The sequence below is a fragment of the Antennarius striatus genome, chromosome 7, assembly GCF_040054535.1.
Source record: "Antennarius striatus isolate MH-2024 chromosome 7, ASM4005453v1, whole genome shotgun sequence".
NCBI classification, from domain to species: Eukaryota; Metazoa; Chordata; class Actinopteri; order Lophiiformes; family Antennariidae; genus Antennarius; species Antennarius striatus.
In genome coordinates this window covers 20,435,423-20,449,853 of record NC_090782.1, presented here as the reverse complement: position 1 = coordinate 20,449,853, position 14,431 = coordinate 20,435,423, and the positions used below count along the sequence as shown (strand labels likewise).

General features: G+C 41.1%; 1 protein-coding gene across 1 annotated transcript; it reads left to right on the top strand.

Annotated features, from left to right (window-relative positions):
* Positions 1 to 504: 504 nt before the first annotated feature.
* mknk2b (MAPK interacting serine/threonine kinase 2b) lies at positions 505 to 12,515 on the top strand. The gene is made up of 14 exons (XM_068320401.1): positions 505 to 663; positions 1,255 to 1,467; positions 1,843 to 1,927; positions 2,060 to 2,161; positions 2,239 to 2,336; positions 4,587 to 4,666; positions 4,806 to 4,879; positions 5,025 to 5,129; positions 5,466 to 5,521; positions 5,707 to 5,802; positions 8,840 to 9,034; positions 9,136 to 9,300; positions 9,388 to 9,428; positions 9,537 to 12,515. Exons 2-14 carry the CDS (start codon positions 1,417 to 1,419, stop codon positions 9,808 to 9,810), a joined length of 1,422 nt encoding a protein of 473 aa, XP_068176502.1. The 5' UTR covers positions 505 to 663; positions 1,255 to 1,416; the 3' UTR covers positions 9,811 to 12,515.
* The last annotated feature ends 1,916 nt before the right edge of the window (positions 12,516 to 14,431 follow it).

Sequence of the window (14,431 nt, the reverse complement as noted above, 5' to 3'; positions counted from 1 at the left end):
TTTGAATATGAAACATAAGAAAAAATGTTTTTTTTTAACTTAACAGCGCCTATTTATAATGTGACCTTATCTTCCAGTGAAAGCAACAGAAACTGCTCACATGATTTCATCTTCGTCATAGTCTTAACTGGTGTATCTGGTTTGACTACATGTTGCTCCAGCACAGAACCGGCTCGTATTTCCATTGTCGACCTGATGGTTGTGCAGATGAGCACGTACACGTCTGCCCCCCCCATGCACGTCCTCCCTGAAACAAAACACGGACCACGTGTCTCACACCATTTCGTTTACATTATAGGTTGTGTTTTAGCGACATTTCTTCTTAAACGTGTTCTAACTTCAAATATAAACCTTCGTTTTGTATCGCGTCGACCGTATTGGTAATCTGGCAACAATGAGAGGCAATAAAGTTGATGTAATAACATGCAATGGGACATCACCGCCGTGGTTCGTTCCAGAAAACACATGATTCATCCACTCCCGAGAGGGGCGGAGACTGGGCGGAGTCAGCGGTGGAGGTTATAAAAACACCTACGCTGCCTGCTAGCCGTCACCTTCCACGCATTTCCCTATCAGGCGCATCCCCCACAACCGTCCTCAGCGGCCTGTGAAGCAGTGGGTCACCAACGACACCAACACTGGAGCTGTAAAATTAACAACGGGGTGAGTAAAAATGACTTTACGGATAGCTTTTAAATTGGAATTCATGTCTTTGTTTGCTCTTTCGGACGAATTATTACAAATGTTTTGTGAAGAATAACTTACGATGGTTGTAAATTTGTAATGGCATAGTAGCATGTATTGTGTAAATTAGAGTTAAATCTGTCAGAAGGCAGCTCGTCCGATTGCGTTGACGCCAGCTAGCGTTAGCAACGACCGCTATTGGTGACGTCACAGCTGAACTCAATTGATAATGTCGTGACTCGTCCGTTTACATGTCTTAAACGTAATACTCTCGTAAGATAGTTGATATATGTTCGCATCATGGTGTTGTCTTTATTTTGCGGAACGGTGCCTCTTCATTGTTGTAGCAGAACGAATAGTCGCGACAAACGTGTTGCGACGTAGGTTAGCTTTAGCTTTAGCCTTAGCACTATAATGTAACTATATGCGCATATGACAAATATTAGCTAAAGCCAGTCTGCTGTACTCTTAATTTTCTGTGACACTCTTTTCAAATTCGTGTGATCGCGTATTGTATACGAGTGATTTGTTTTGACAGTGTGGGTTGTGACGTGTTTTTATTGTCTGCAGGGCTCCCGTTTAAAACGCCGCAATAAGCTCACCAGCCAGCGCAGTGTGTTCACTTGCGACTCTGAAACGTTTGTCTGTTTCGGAGAAGTGCAATTTGATATACACGCAACCACTGTCGCCGCCGCCTGTCATCAACCAAAAAAATCCCCCAATCGAAGCAAAATGGTGCAAAATAAAATCACCGAGGTCCATGGATTCCATCGCTCCTTCAAGGTGGGTTTGTACGTATTTGATGGACGCATACCTGCTATCATCGAGCCATTTGGGGCTGTTAATGTAATCGGAGCACATTTGTCAGCATGTATGGAAAGACCCCACCTTGCTATATATAAACACATCTGTTGCTCAGAAACATTTTGTGGCTGACATGCTGTACACATGATGTTTGACCTGATGGCACATGGTACTGAAAGTCTGATAGCAGTGGGTAGCATCTGAAGTGACAATGTGGCTGTGCATTTAGTGGTTACATTTTAATGTAGAATTAGATCTGTCTGCATAATAATTTAAGGCTGCAAGATGGAAAATGAAACGGGCTTTTAATTAGTTTAAACCATCTAATCAAACATGTTTATTGTTTCTCCTTAGGGCCAGAATCCATTTGAATCTGACTTCACTAAAAATGGATCCTTAATTGATTCTTCATTTAATTTTGATACTTCCCCAAGACATGGTGAGTATTTTGACTGAAGTATCTTTTTTTGGTTTAAAAAATGCACATACTTTTAAGCCACCGTTGTAATAGTTCCAGTCTTTGAGTTGGTTAATACTTAACAAGTAAAAAATATTGACATGGTATTTTCAGACATACCTTCCAGTCAGCCTATTGACATCCCCGATGCAAAGAAGAGGAACAAGAAGAAAAAGCGTTGCCGTGCAACTGACAGTTTCTCTGGACGGTTCGAAGGTAAATACATTTTTTATATTTCTGTCACTTTTAAAGATTAAGTAAATTATTTAACTTATCCCAACTCTTCGTTACAGATGTCTACAGACTACAGGAAGAGGTATTAGGAGAGGGCGCATATGCCAGAGTGCAAACATGCATCAACCTCATAACCAACAAAGAATATGCCGTCAAGGTAAGATTGATGACATTCTCTCACAACCTTTGAGTGACTGTTATAAAGTGAAAAACATTCTTATAATGGAGATTGATCCCCAATTGTCTTCATTGCATCTTAGAATTTTAAATGCTGTCTATATGTGATGACATGGTTTCATAACATTCACCGTTTGTGAACACTGATGAGCTAAATGGAAGGAACAGATGCAGTAAAATGTGCTGCATTGTGTTCATGTTTTGTCTGAATCGGTCAGTCTTGAAAAACTCTGTTGTAAGAAGTGTTGATACTGAGAGGAAAAGGTCTTGTTTTTCCTCTGTAGCAGATGTCTGCAGTCTCTTCTGTGTTGCGCTATGCCTGCACTTTTCATTCTTTTCTTTTTTTTTCTTTTTGGGAGGGGGGCGTGCAACATTAGCTGCTGTCAGTGGGCCCATCCCCTCACTGTTTTTGTACTTTGTCAGCCTATCAGAGAGCCGGGAAGGATATACCCACCCCTTTTCTATGCTCGTATTGCTTACAGAGGGCGCTCGCTAGTGAGAACATCGAGTACTGGTAACTGTGCCAAAACAAAAACCCACAGAGAGGAAGGAGGGGCGATGGGTGAGATTATGACCCAGGGTGTTTACACTGCTTTGTTCTCCTCGTTCAGCATAGTTGTACTTTTTTCTTTTTTTTTTCTCCTTTTCCTCTCCAAATGGGGTGTGGACTTGGAAATGCATAACCTGGCTCCTGGGGATTTCCTTTTTTGGCTTTGTATATATGATATTCATTTCCTATTTTTCTAGGAATGAGAGATTGTGAAATATTTTTCTTTGTTTAACTAAAGTGAAGTAGAACTGGTCCTTGGTTTTTGTTCCATGAATTCTTAGCCTGAACTGACTCTTCCTGCTGGGACAGTGGGCGTGAGCACCAACATATTTTAAAACCTACAATTAAATTCTGCAGTTTAATTCTAGTGAATGGGTAAATGCTTTTTGTCTTGGAATGAGTGTCCATGTCATACTATTAATAATTCAGCAGGAGCAGAGGACATTCTGTCATGTGACAAGGATCTGTTGCTATTGTTTACGTTGGGGTGTTTTCATAGATCTCTTGGGACCTTGCACTATTGTGGGAGGAGACTTGAGGGTCGTCTGGTATTGGGGGTCATTTTGGAGTTAGAGGGGGTTCTGACTGCTACTGCCAGATGTCTGGTGTCTCCCCTCCCCCTCCAGACTTGGTTTAGCTGCATGGACTCCTTGTTCCGCAGTTGCAGTCAAAGCCTCGAGGCACAAAGGACGAGCTTAGGGCTGTGCAAAACTATCTTCTCCAAGTCCTTCAATCTAAGTATATTAGATTGACAGACCTAATATACCTTGGTCTTGTTTTTCAGAACCCAGTTGTGATTCTGATCTGTGGATTGGATAGGCATTTAAAAATCAAATGACCACTAACATGTAGAGTTGATTAATTTTTTTAAAAAAACTGCTACACAAAACAAGTGATTTTCAGGATGTACATTTTGTTTTGGTCAGGAGAAAGCGAATTGATTTGAGGCGATATGTGCTGCTGACTCAGACCAACAGTGCAGCGGCTTTGGACTGCTCACAGGTCTCTTGTCTGAGCTTTAATCCTAGACACATACTGCAGCTCTGGCCCCACTGGCCTTCAATAGCAGCTGTAATCCAGCTACCAGGAAAAGAAACACGCACAGCCTCCCAACCAGACAATCAACTGGGGCTGGAAAATTCAAGCCTTTTGCTTCAGTGTCAGCATTCTGTCTTTTGGCAGGGTAGCTGGTGGCCCCTCAGTGGTTTTGTCCCAGTACTAAGTTCTATTTAGAGAGTAGTTGTTTGTTGGTCTTGCAAAGTGTTCTTGTTATGTTTTAAACAAATGTTAAGTCCTCTCTGGGGGCCCTTAAGACTTAAATTTTTGTCTCATGTGCATGCTAAATATAGAGCTAATGTTTCATGCACATACTGATCCATCATGGTGTTGACGTCCTGCACTAAAAGTAGGTTAAACTATCTTTGCAATGGTCACAGGGTGGGGCAAAAGTGTGAAAGCCAGGAAATAAAGGTCTGCCGGAAAGCCAGTTTTTAAGATGCTGGATATGGAGTGTATAATCTAACACTGGTGGGGTTTTGTTTGGTGTGAGGGAATGAAAAACTCTTTCCTCAGTTGTTAGATCACTTTCGGGATCCATCCTACAGCTGCAATAAAAACCAAATGACTCATTTGCCTGGGCTATTTTAAGACTGTTGTCTCTTCCAAAATTTTCTGTTCCAGATCATAGAGAAAAGACCGGGTCACAGCCGCAGTCGGGTATTCCGTGAGGTTGAAATGCTCTATCAGTGCCAGGGACACAGGTAAATGTACTATCATGACTGAAATGGCAACATCAGAAGAAAGCATGGAGTCAAAACCACAAACTGATCTGTGCTGCATTTTCTATTGAGGTGGGTACTAGATAACACTGGCTTTTGGTTCTCTTTTTTCCCCTCCAAGTAACATCCTGGAGCTGGTAGAGTTCTTCGAAGAGGAGGACAAATTCTATTTGGTGTTTGAAAAGCTGAGAGGAGGTCAGTGAGTTGTATTTGCTGGTTGGAGTCTGCATTAAATCCTGTTAAACATTAATGAAATGCTTCTGAAGTCTCGTGTGTAGCAACATTTTTTTCTATGATTCATCCTTGTAAATAGAACTGATATATTTGCTCTTCTCTTCAGGGTCAATCTTGGCTCAGATTCACAAGAGACGTCACTTCAGTGAGCAGGAAGCCAGTGTTGTCGTGCAGGACATTGCCAGCGCTCTAGATTTCCTGCATAACAAGGGTAAGCCCATTTGTTCAAATTAACAAGCAGATTTATTACTGCTCAGCTCGTAAAAAGTTCAAGACCACCCAGAGGATGTATATATCATGATATGGTTTCTAGTGCCCGAGTCGTGAGTTTCCAGCTTTCTTCACTGAAGCCAAGACTGACAAAATCTGATGAATCAAGACTAGCAAAATATCAAACATTACTTTCTGATTTCTCCAACCTTGTAAAAAATTGCTTGTTTGTTGTTTTAAACTGATATGTAAAAAAAATTAATCTAGTTTGCTTTTTTCTGGCACGATAATTAGATCTTGCTAAAAACTTAAATGTTTGGGGGTTTTCTTTTTCTAGGAATGGCACATAGAGACCTGAAACCAGAAAACATTCTCTGTGAAAGTGCTGATAAGGTGAGTCTGCTGTAAGCATATCAAGCCCAGATGGTATAAAGGGCAACTGATACTGTAATAAAATGCTAAAGTTGATATGAACCACTATAATTATTAATAAAGGTGGTGAAATCTTGTAGCTGTTGCACAGACATTGTATGAATACGAGACAAATTTGAATTTTAATACACAATTTTCCCCTGAAGATTTCACCAGTCAAGATCTGTGACTTTGACTTGGGCAGTGGGATCAAGCTCAACAGCGACAGCTCTCCCATCTCTACCCCAGAGCTCCTCACTCCTGTAAGTTCACCATTTTGCAGTTGTTTTGTCACCAAAATGTTTAGACCCTGTTCTAATGGAAGGGAACACTAACACTATGCTATCTGTGTATGGATAGTTGCTATTGAGTGCAAAAGAGGTTTATCTGTCATATGGCCTTCGTTATTGGCTGTAAAGCAATTGCTGGTTTCCTATTGAGCAATCTTTTACTGGTACCAGCTGCAGGACAAAGGGGGAATGAGGTTACAGTAGTTCAGTCTTGGACAGGGTCAATGAAATGACTCGAATTGTTTGCCGGATTTCATGCTCAATATCAGAGTAACTAAAATCTATATTGTTGTTTAAAAGTAAAGTCATGCAACTTGTCTATCCCAAATACTGTGACCCATAAGGTTGGAGGTCATGATTGCTTAACCCCCACTCTGTTGTCACAATACATGCCCTCCTGAGTGCCTGGAAGTGTAGAATTTCTGCAAACTCAAAAAGGGATGGCAAAATGGATATGGCGAGCTTTGTACTTGGGTCAACATGTGTTGTGTGATGGATGTTTTGGGGTGCTGGATAGATGGACCCTAACAGGTGAAGGACAGTTCAGTCTGCGGGAATGTAGGGGTGAGTGGGGGATTTCTACAGTGGTAACTTCATCTTCCTTTTGCAGAACCAATAGATTGAGCTCAGCCCTTCACTATCGTAAGGAGAGGTTGTGGAGGATTGTTGTGTTTAGTAGACATGGACCTCGATGTTGGTGCAGTGAAGTGAACTTACAAGTTTGTCTGGTCCTTCTTGTCATTGTTGGATGAACCTTGCCTCCTTGACTTTTCTACCAAGCTTTGTTATGGTCGTTTTTGTACAAAGGACAGACTTGACTTGAGATATGTTGATGCCTGTAGAAAAGACACAACGTCACGCTGCAGGGAACGCATTGTGACTTTTACAAGGCCATGTCCTGCAGCATGAAGAAGTTGCCATAAAAACAAAACTGTCTCATTTCCCTTTTCTCTCTGTGGTATGATGCGAACATCCACCCTCTTTCTCCTTAGACTCCACCCAGTGGCCCCAACCATGCCTGTGCTCTTCTGTGCTTTCTATGTTCGTTATACAAAGGCCATGCATAAGGCTTGTTCTAGAAATTGTAATCTTTGCCCATGTACCTAGCAACTGAGATGTGATTGGCTAGACTGGTGGGAGGTGGGGGGAGGGGCGGGTGACGGGGTGTGACAAACACCGAGTCTGCTCATGCGCTCTGGCTTGTTTTCTTTGCCTTGATCACAGGAGCAACGCTATCTGATTTTCATGTCTGTTGGTACTCCCTCCTGCTCCCATTTACTAGCATTACAACGGGTGCAACAGCAGCCATTGCAAAAGATGTGTTTTTGCATTTACTGATTATTATGCTCCTCATCCAGCTAAATGCATTGAAGTTACTCAGTCGTATGTGATAATGTTTCCATTCACTCTGGATGCATTGGAATATGTCCTAGGACAAAGTAGGAGCGGCTGGAACATTGGAAAGAACAGATGGGCCTTTCTAGGAAAAGGCTAATTTTAGATTGGTAAGAAATTTGCACATGTGGCTCCCTGCCTGGTCTGGTAGAAATGAATCTGTTGTAAATATTCGAACTGCAACATGAAGACTGCACCCAAGCAGGTTTAACAGTTAATGAAAAGCCGTTTGTGCTTGTCACCACTGCAAAAGTCGGTGCATGTGCGCTGTGACAGAACATGTCTTCTTTGCCTGAAGCTTTTTCAGATAATCCCATTATTGAAACGGCAGACATGTGTGTCAGTGTTTAGTATGTTATGACTAGACACAAGGTGTTAGGAATGTGTTTGCCTCAACAGCTCTTCCTTGATAACACCTCCTTTTGGTGGTCAGTCCACCTCAGTAGGTGAAATGTCCTTTGTGTCTTGCTTCTGTGGCAGCTGCATTTGGTCTAAATCCTGGGGGCTTTTCTTTGGTGGCAGTCTCCCCAGACATGTTAGCAGAGAGAGGGGGAGGTTTGAAGGTTTCTCTCCGACAGAAGCAGCTTTGTCTGAGACGAGATTCCTATACAGCAGATTTCATTACATAAGGGGTATAGCAGGAGTGGAGGCGGAGTCCGGGGACAGCTGGTGTATGTACCTGGGAACAATGGGTGCCTGCTCTATGCAAACAGGCTCTCTAGCAGAAGAGGAAGGATGTAGGCCACAGCATTTGGCCAGGAAGTGAGCCTCATTGGGGACAAATACTTGAATTAGTGATCACACGATTTGCTGATAAGTGATTGCGCAAAGTACAGATTTCAAAGAGTTCTGAAAGCAATATTTGTTATGGACAGCTTCTGTGAATGTCAAAGAATCTGAACCCTGAACTTAATAGCCTCGCAACTCTAAGTTCTCAGAAGGTTGCATTAATCAAATCTATTTTTCCACAAATACTTTTATGTCCTGTTGAACTCACGACCTATTCCTATGCATGTGATGTTTTCGTTGCCAAGTTACGTAATTGGAGGGAGCTTAGTCCAGTCTGTCTGTGCTCGACAGCAAATCCTCTTTGCCTTGCTTGCTGTGTGGCCTAATTTCTACATACATAACATAGAGAACAAAGCACAATCAAAGCTGAGGGCATCATTGGACTAAATCCCTTCTGGTTTGCGTATGGCTGGATGGTCAAATGGACTCCTCGTTGTTGTCAAACCACACCACTGGCATCATTATAGCATCACACTCCTCGGTTCTTCACATGTAATCGTACCTGCTTTTCTTGCTTAAGTGGATTTAACGCAATGAGGAAAGACTGGATCCAAGGATAGGGCATTTAAATTAAGCCATCACTGAAAATTAGCATGTGACTGTCACATTGGTTGACCGGGCCTCATGCACAAACACACACCCGTCCAGAGGAGGCCTCTAGATTTAATACTTGAAACCACGAGGTATCAGCTGAGCTAGGAATGTGAGCTGCTGCAGCTGTGAATCACGCTGCTTTCTCCCTCCATTCTTATTCCCGCAGTGGTTACTGCTTGTTCAGCCATAGAATTGACAATCTTGTGTCCTCTCTCCCCTCTTTGTCTCACAGTGTGGCTCGGCAGAGTACATGGCGCCTGAGGTGGTTGAGGCCTTCAGTGAAGAGGCCACAATTTATGACAAGCGCTGTGACCTGTGGAGCCTTGGAGTCATCCTCTACATCATGCTGAGCGGCTACCCGCCCTTCGTGGGCCGCTGTGGTGGAGACTGTGGCTGGGAGCTCGGGGAACCTTGTCACACCTGCCAGGTAAGAACTTCAGCTGTTTGCGTCTTGCAGGGTGAAGCAATTTATGGTTCTTGATTCAGTTCAGGGTAACTGTTGGTAAATGTTTCTCTGTCCAATTCTAGAACACTTTGTTTGAGAGTATCCAGGAAGGAAAATACGAGTTTCCTGAAAAAGACTGGGCTCACATTTCCTCAAGTGCCAAAGACCTAATATCCAAACTTCTTGTTCGTGATGCCAAAAACCGCCTGAGTGCCAGCCAGGTGCTGCAGCACCCTTGGGTGCAGGGGGTAAGTCTGAAAGTAATCACTTTTTGCGTGTCAGATGTGTTTAGGTCTGCATTAAGATTCCTAATTAACTTCTTTCTTTTTCTTTAGGGTGTGTTTGATACATTGCCAACATCCGTCTTGCATCAAAGGTGAGTAAATGTTTCAGTCATGGCATCTGATGACTATTTCTTTGCATACTTGCATGTCAAATATGGGATTTCCTGTTTTAATAAGTATTGTTTGTTTGTCTCTTTTAGAATCAGCATGGCCAGGGATCTGACTTTCTATGCCGATAAGGCCATGGCTGTGAACCGGCAGCTGGCCGAACGGGATGGCATAGAAGACCAGAAGCAGCAGGAAGTCCCATTTGTTGTTACTGCCGCTGGCTCTTCTATGCAACTCTCTCCTCCTTCCAACTCCAAGCTGGCCAGGCGCAGGCAGCGAAGCAGCCAGCCCAAGGGAGGGCCTGTGTCGGCTGCAGAGCTCCATCAGCTCTTGGCTCCGCTTGTTATTATGGGAGACTGTGCCTGAACTTTGTCACCAGTGACCTCCGACCTTCTCTTAGGATTCAGGTCCAGATCTATGACTGCCCTGATACTCTTCCTCTCCAACTCTGGCCCTTTTCCCTGACTCGAGCTGGCCTTGGTTCCTCTGCCATTCAGGCTTTCTTGCCTCGCTGTAAAGGGAGTTAATTCTTGCAGCCATTTCTCTAAATGCCTTCTACCCTTCTGTAGCACTTCTGAAGCACATCAGCCTAGGGCCTGCTTATAGCAAAAATACACATTTGTGCATGTCAGGGAGATGAGCCAGTAAACTATTTTGGAGAGGGAGACCTGCATTTTCTAAGTTATGCTCTTTATTTTTGTCATAAAGCTCAGTTCAGAAGAAATCAAAACCCTTATCTATGAAAGTAAGCTCCGACACCAAAGGACAACCTGTTGTGCTGCTCCCACATTACAACTGGATCCACTGTGAATTAAGTTAGAATGTTCTCTTTGCCTGTATGTATGTGCATAAATGGCCCATCTGCATATACGTACAAGCTTATGCAATATGTCACGATGAAGGCCGTCTGTCTTGATGGGATTCAGTATAAGTGTGGAAGGGCTGTAAGCCAATGCTGTCCATGCCTGGTGTGGTCCATTATATGGCTGGGGACTTGAAAGATTTTTTTTTTGGTCTCAAGAGATTCCTCAGACTTATCCGTTAGTGTCTGAGGTAAATATAGCTTGGTGGCCATGCACTTAACGCTACTATAGCAAAGAATGTCTGTACCCAACCTATCGGTACTCGTACAGTTCAATCACAAGTATGAGCCTATAGGAGGCCAATTCTATCAGTGTTCAAACGTGACCATCCGGCAGGTCCGTAGTATTGAATTATCGCACTACAATGTGCAGACCCACCTTAATACTTCTCAGTTAGCACTTAACTAGAATTGCTATGTCAGTACAAGCTAAAAATATTTCTCGGCAAGGCAATTGAAAGTGGGTCAGTTACATTCATTCAAGAATTCCTGACTTCCCTAAACCACAGCCAGAATTTTTTTTCCAGCAAATATATGCATCGGGTTTAACCTTGAATTTTTTTGTAGTAAAGCTCTCATCAGGGTATGAAAAGCACATTTTGGCCCCAAGTTTTTTTAAAAATTACATTTATATGTACTTTTTTTTTTTCTTCAAGGTTCACATTTGTGGGTTTTTTTTATTTCGAGATGCCCCTTTCAAAATAGTGACATTAAAATTCTCATTACAACATAAGAGGTAGATAAAATATATAAAAAAAAACATAAAAAATGGGAAAACATTCCACGAAAAACAACAAAAATAAGTCTTCCACGGATTTGTAGCTGTATTACGTTTACTTTGTTTCATGTTTGAAAACTCCATGTCAATGTGCCACACTGATTTTTTTTCCCTTATTATTGCTGTTAATAATAAGCTTTTATTTTATATATGATTTTCATGCAGGTGCTGTTCAGTTCAGGTGAAACACCAGTTTTTTTTTCTTTAAATGTTTGTGGTTGTTTTTTGTTTTTTTTTAAGTTCAAAGAATGTGGTGTATGAGGTGAGATGGAAAAAGTTGACCTGGAGCATTAATGCCCAGTGAAAGTGAGCTTTTTAAAGATTTTTTTTTTTAAAGAGGTGTTAATCTTTGTTCAGATCATCATTGTTAAGGTCATTCTGAACCTGACAGCTAATGGACTGGCGACGAGGTCTCACAACACTGTAGCCATTTCACCAAAGAGGGTTTAAGTCATGATATTGAACGTGTCATCTGTAACCAAGCAGTGGCAGGCAGGGACTTGTGATTGTCGACATCCTGTTGCTGCATCAAAGGTACTCTGGAAATGGCTCCCTTGGTGTCAAAGGACCCATTATGCTGACAATAGGACACTGTAATAGTTCTAAAATATCGTTCTACAGATGCATAGTTATGAGGGTTTATGTCTTATAGTAAGACTTACTCGATTTTGTGGATGCATGTGTTTCTTTATTTGGGGAAACTACTTTGATATCCGTAATCTCGAAGCATTAAGTGAATGATTGAGGCAATCGGGTTTGAGAAATTACAAATACAGTTCAGTATTCTGCCTTTTCCTCTCTTTGGAGTATCAGGCATGTTAGTCCCTAGTTTTTTGATAGGGCTGGATACTCTTGACGCACACACATTGGCCATACTCTAATATCCCGAATGGTATGTTAAGAGTTTTCATGGTCATGACCATTTCTACTTTTCTCAAATGGCAGTAGCTTTTTTGGACTGCCTTTTATTGGGGGAAAAGGGGACTAAATGATATCCACATGCCTCACAATTTTTACATTACAAGTAATTTTGAAGTTAAAAAAAAGTGTTTAAAATTTTCATTTAAATGGACAGCCCATCACACTTTGAATGTAGCCCATATGCAAGCATTTACAATCCATCAACATTGTAAAAAATGTTAAACAGTTCATTTTATGGACATGTTTCATGTGGGATTATTCTATGCTGACCCAGTCCTCAATCTTTTGAGAGTTGATTATTTTAAGATCGGAATCACCCCAAGTCCAGCGTGTTCATGGGAGTAAATTTGAAACGGATACATCATTCAGTACAAAAATATTTGATTTGAAATAAGCACTTTACTGTACCATGTGAATGATTGCAGTTCACTCAAGGCAACATTTATGACAGTTGCTACAGATTTTTGTATTGTTTTTCTAAAAAAATGCAATAAAATGCTTCGAACGACATTTGTGATTATTTTGTAGACAGGCTAAAATGAAAACCAACTATATCCACTCTGGTTTGTGTTCTATCCTGTATCTCTAGTTTCTTATTAACTCGTTTATCTTTTGGCCAAGGCTGAGGCTGTTTCATCTAATTCAAAGCTGTAAATCCTTTTATCAGTAACACACCATGATATCTGTGTTGTCACATGTCTGTCCTTGGCTTTTGGTAAATATGACTTCAGTCATAACCTCACTCACACTGAAATGTGACGCAGGTTATACCTTGTGCTGCCAGCTCTGACTTGCAGTGGGGGCGCCCCTCTCAATCCAAACGGGCCTCATCTAACTCATCTGATGCAACCTGCTGTAAGAGCTGCAGTTCTAGCGTTCTGCCGCATGACCTCCCTGGAAACAAAATCACCTGCTGAATTTGCTAAATACCAGTATTCAAGTATTTAGGTAGAACAGTCCAAAAGTCAATATTTGTGGTCCTACTGGCAAATCTGCCATGGTGAGGAGATGAAAGCGGGTATTTGTGGTCTCCAGAGAGGCCAACCTGATATCTCTAATGCATTTGTTGTCTTCTGATTTGCAATACAAAATAGTTTAAATGAACATTATAGCCTAGAGTTGTAATATTCTGTCTATGGAACAGAAAAGTTTTAGGCTTTATCATGATGTAACTGCAGTTCTAGTGCTAATCATTTATCACAATGAACACTAATATTTTATGGCATATGATTGCTTTAAGTTGTCCTCTTAAATTTTTAATTATCTGCACTTTACAGAGGAAAAAAAGAAAAGCAAATAGAAAAATGGCAGTTGTGTAATTCCTGTTTCAAAACTACACACGTCATAAGGCATGGAGGAAAATGATGCAAACTGTATTTTCAGATCAGACACCAGAGAACATGGCCGGTCAATGAAAAACTCCACGTGTATTTATCTCCCTCTAGTGGACAACTCACAAATCAGTGCAGTCACTTCGGATATTAAATTATACTGTAAGTACAATATTCTACTAATTACTCGATAACAGACTAATTACTTTTAATGAGTACTTAAGTATTACTTGATTAAATGTAAATCAGCTGTCAAGGATTTAAGTACACATACGCAGGATTTTACTTCAACAGCTTTAGTCATTTTAACATACCTGTGACACAGTGACAAGTTTTTATAATTAGTATAGTAAAGCATTTTCTCCAACGTAAAGCATATGAATACGTCCCCCAAAATGGGTTATGATCATCTAGCTTATGTGCTTTACTAACTGTATCCTCAACCATTAAATAAGAATCATCAGTGTTTTGCTTGGTTATACAGTATAAGTCACTGCATGACGGAGGGAACAACCTAACCTTGTGTGAGGCGAACATCAAGAGATTTTGAAGTCATGACATTCCATTCTAAACATATCTGAACAAGGAATTTTTTTCTGAATTGTGAACATAAAAATCTGACCTGATCGTTTAAATTAATTCCATTTACTTCTATTGATTATTTTCTTTTAAGGTTTTCTCTGTAAAGAAATTTACACCCTAGTTAACAAAGAGTATTACTGTATATCCTACTGAGGTAGACGCTCATCTGCGCTATACTGTAAACAGTGTATTATGCATCATATATATTATGTCATTTTTTTTCTGAATGGAAGTAAAAAGGTTACTACCTAAAAGGTTTTCAGTGACTTTTGACAAGCAGGAATTTATCTGATGGAAGATTCCCAAATATTACATCACCTGTTAACCACCTGAGATGATGAAAACTAGTCACGTGTTTGCTTATCACAAACAAAAACCCTGAACACGTGTTAGTGTCAAGTTTAGGAGTGGCGCTGGAGGTTGGTTGTCGTGGAATGTTTCAGGGGGCATTATAGAGTTCAAGTACTGTATTTTAAGCTCTTGTCAGGTTATGCTACAGAATAAAATAAATTA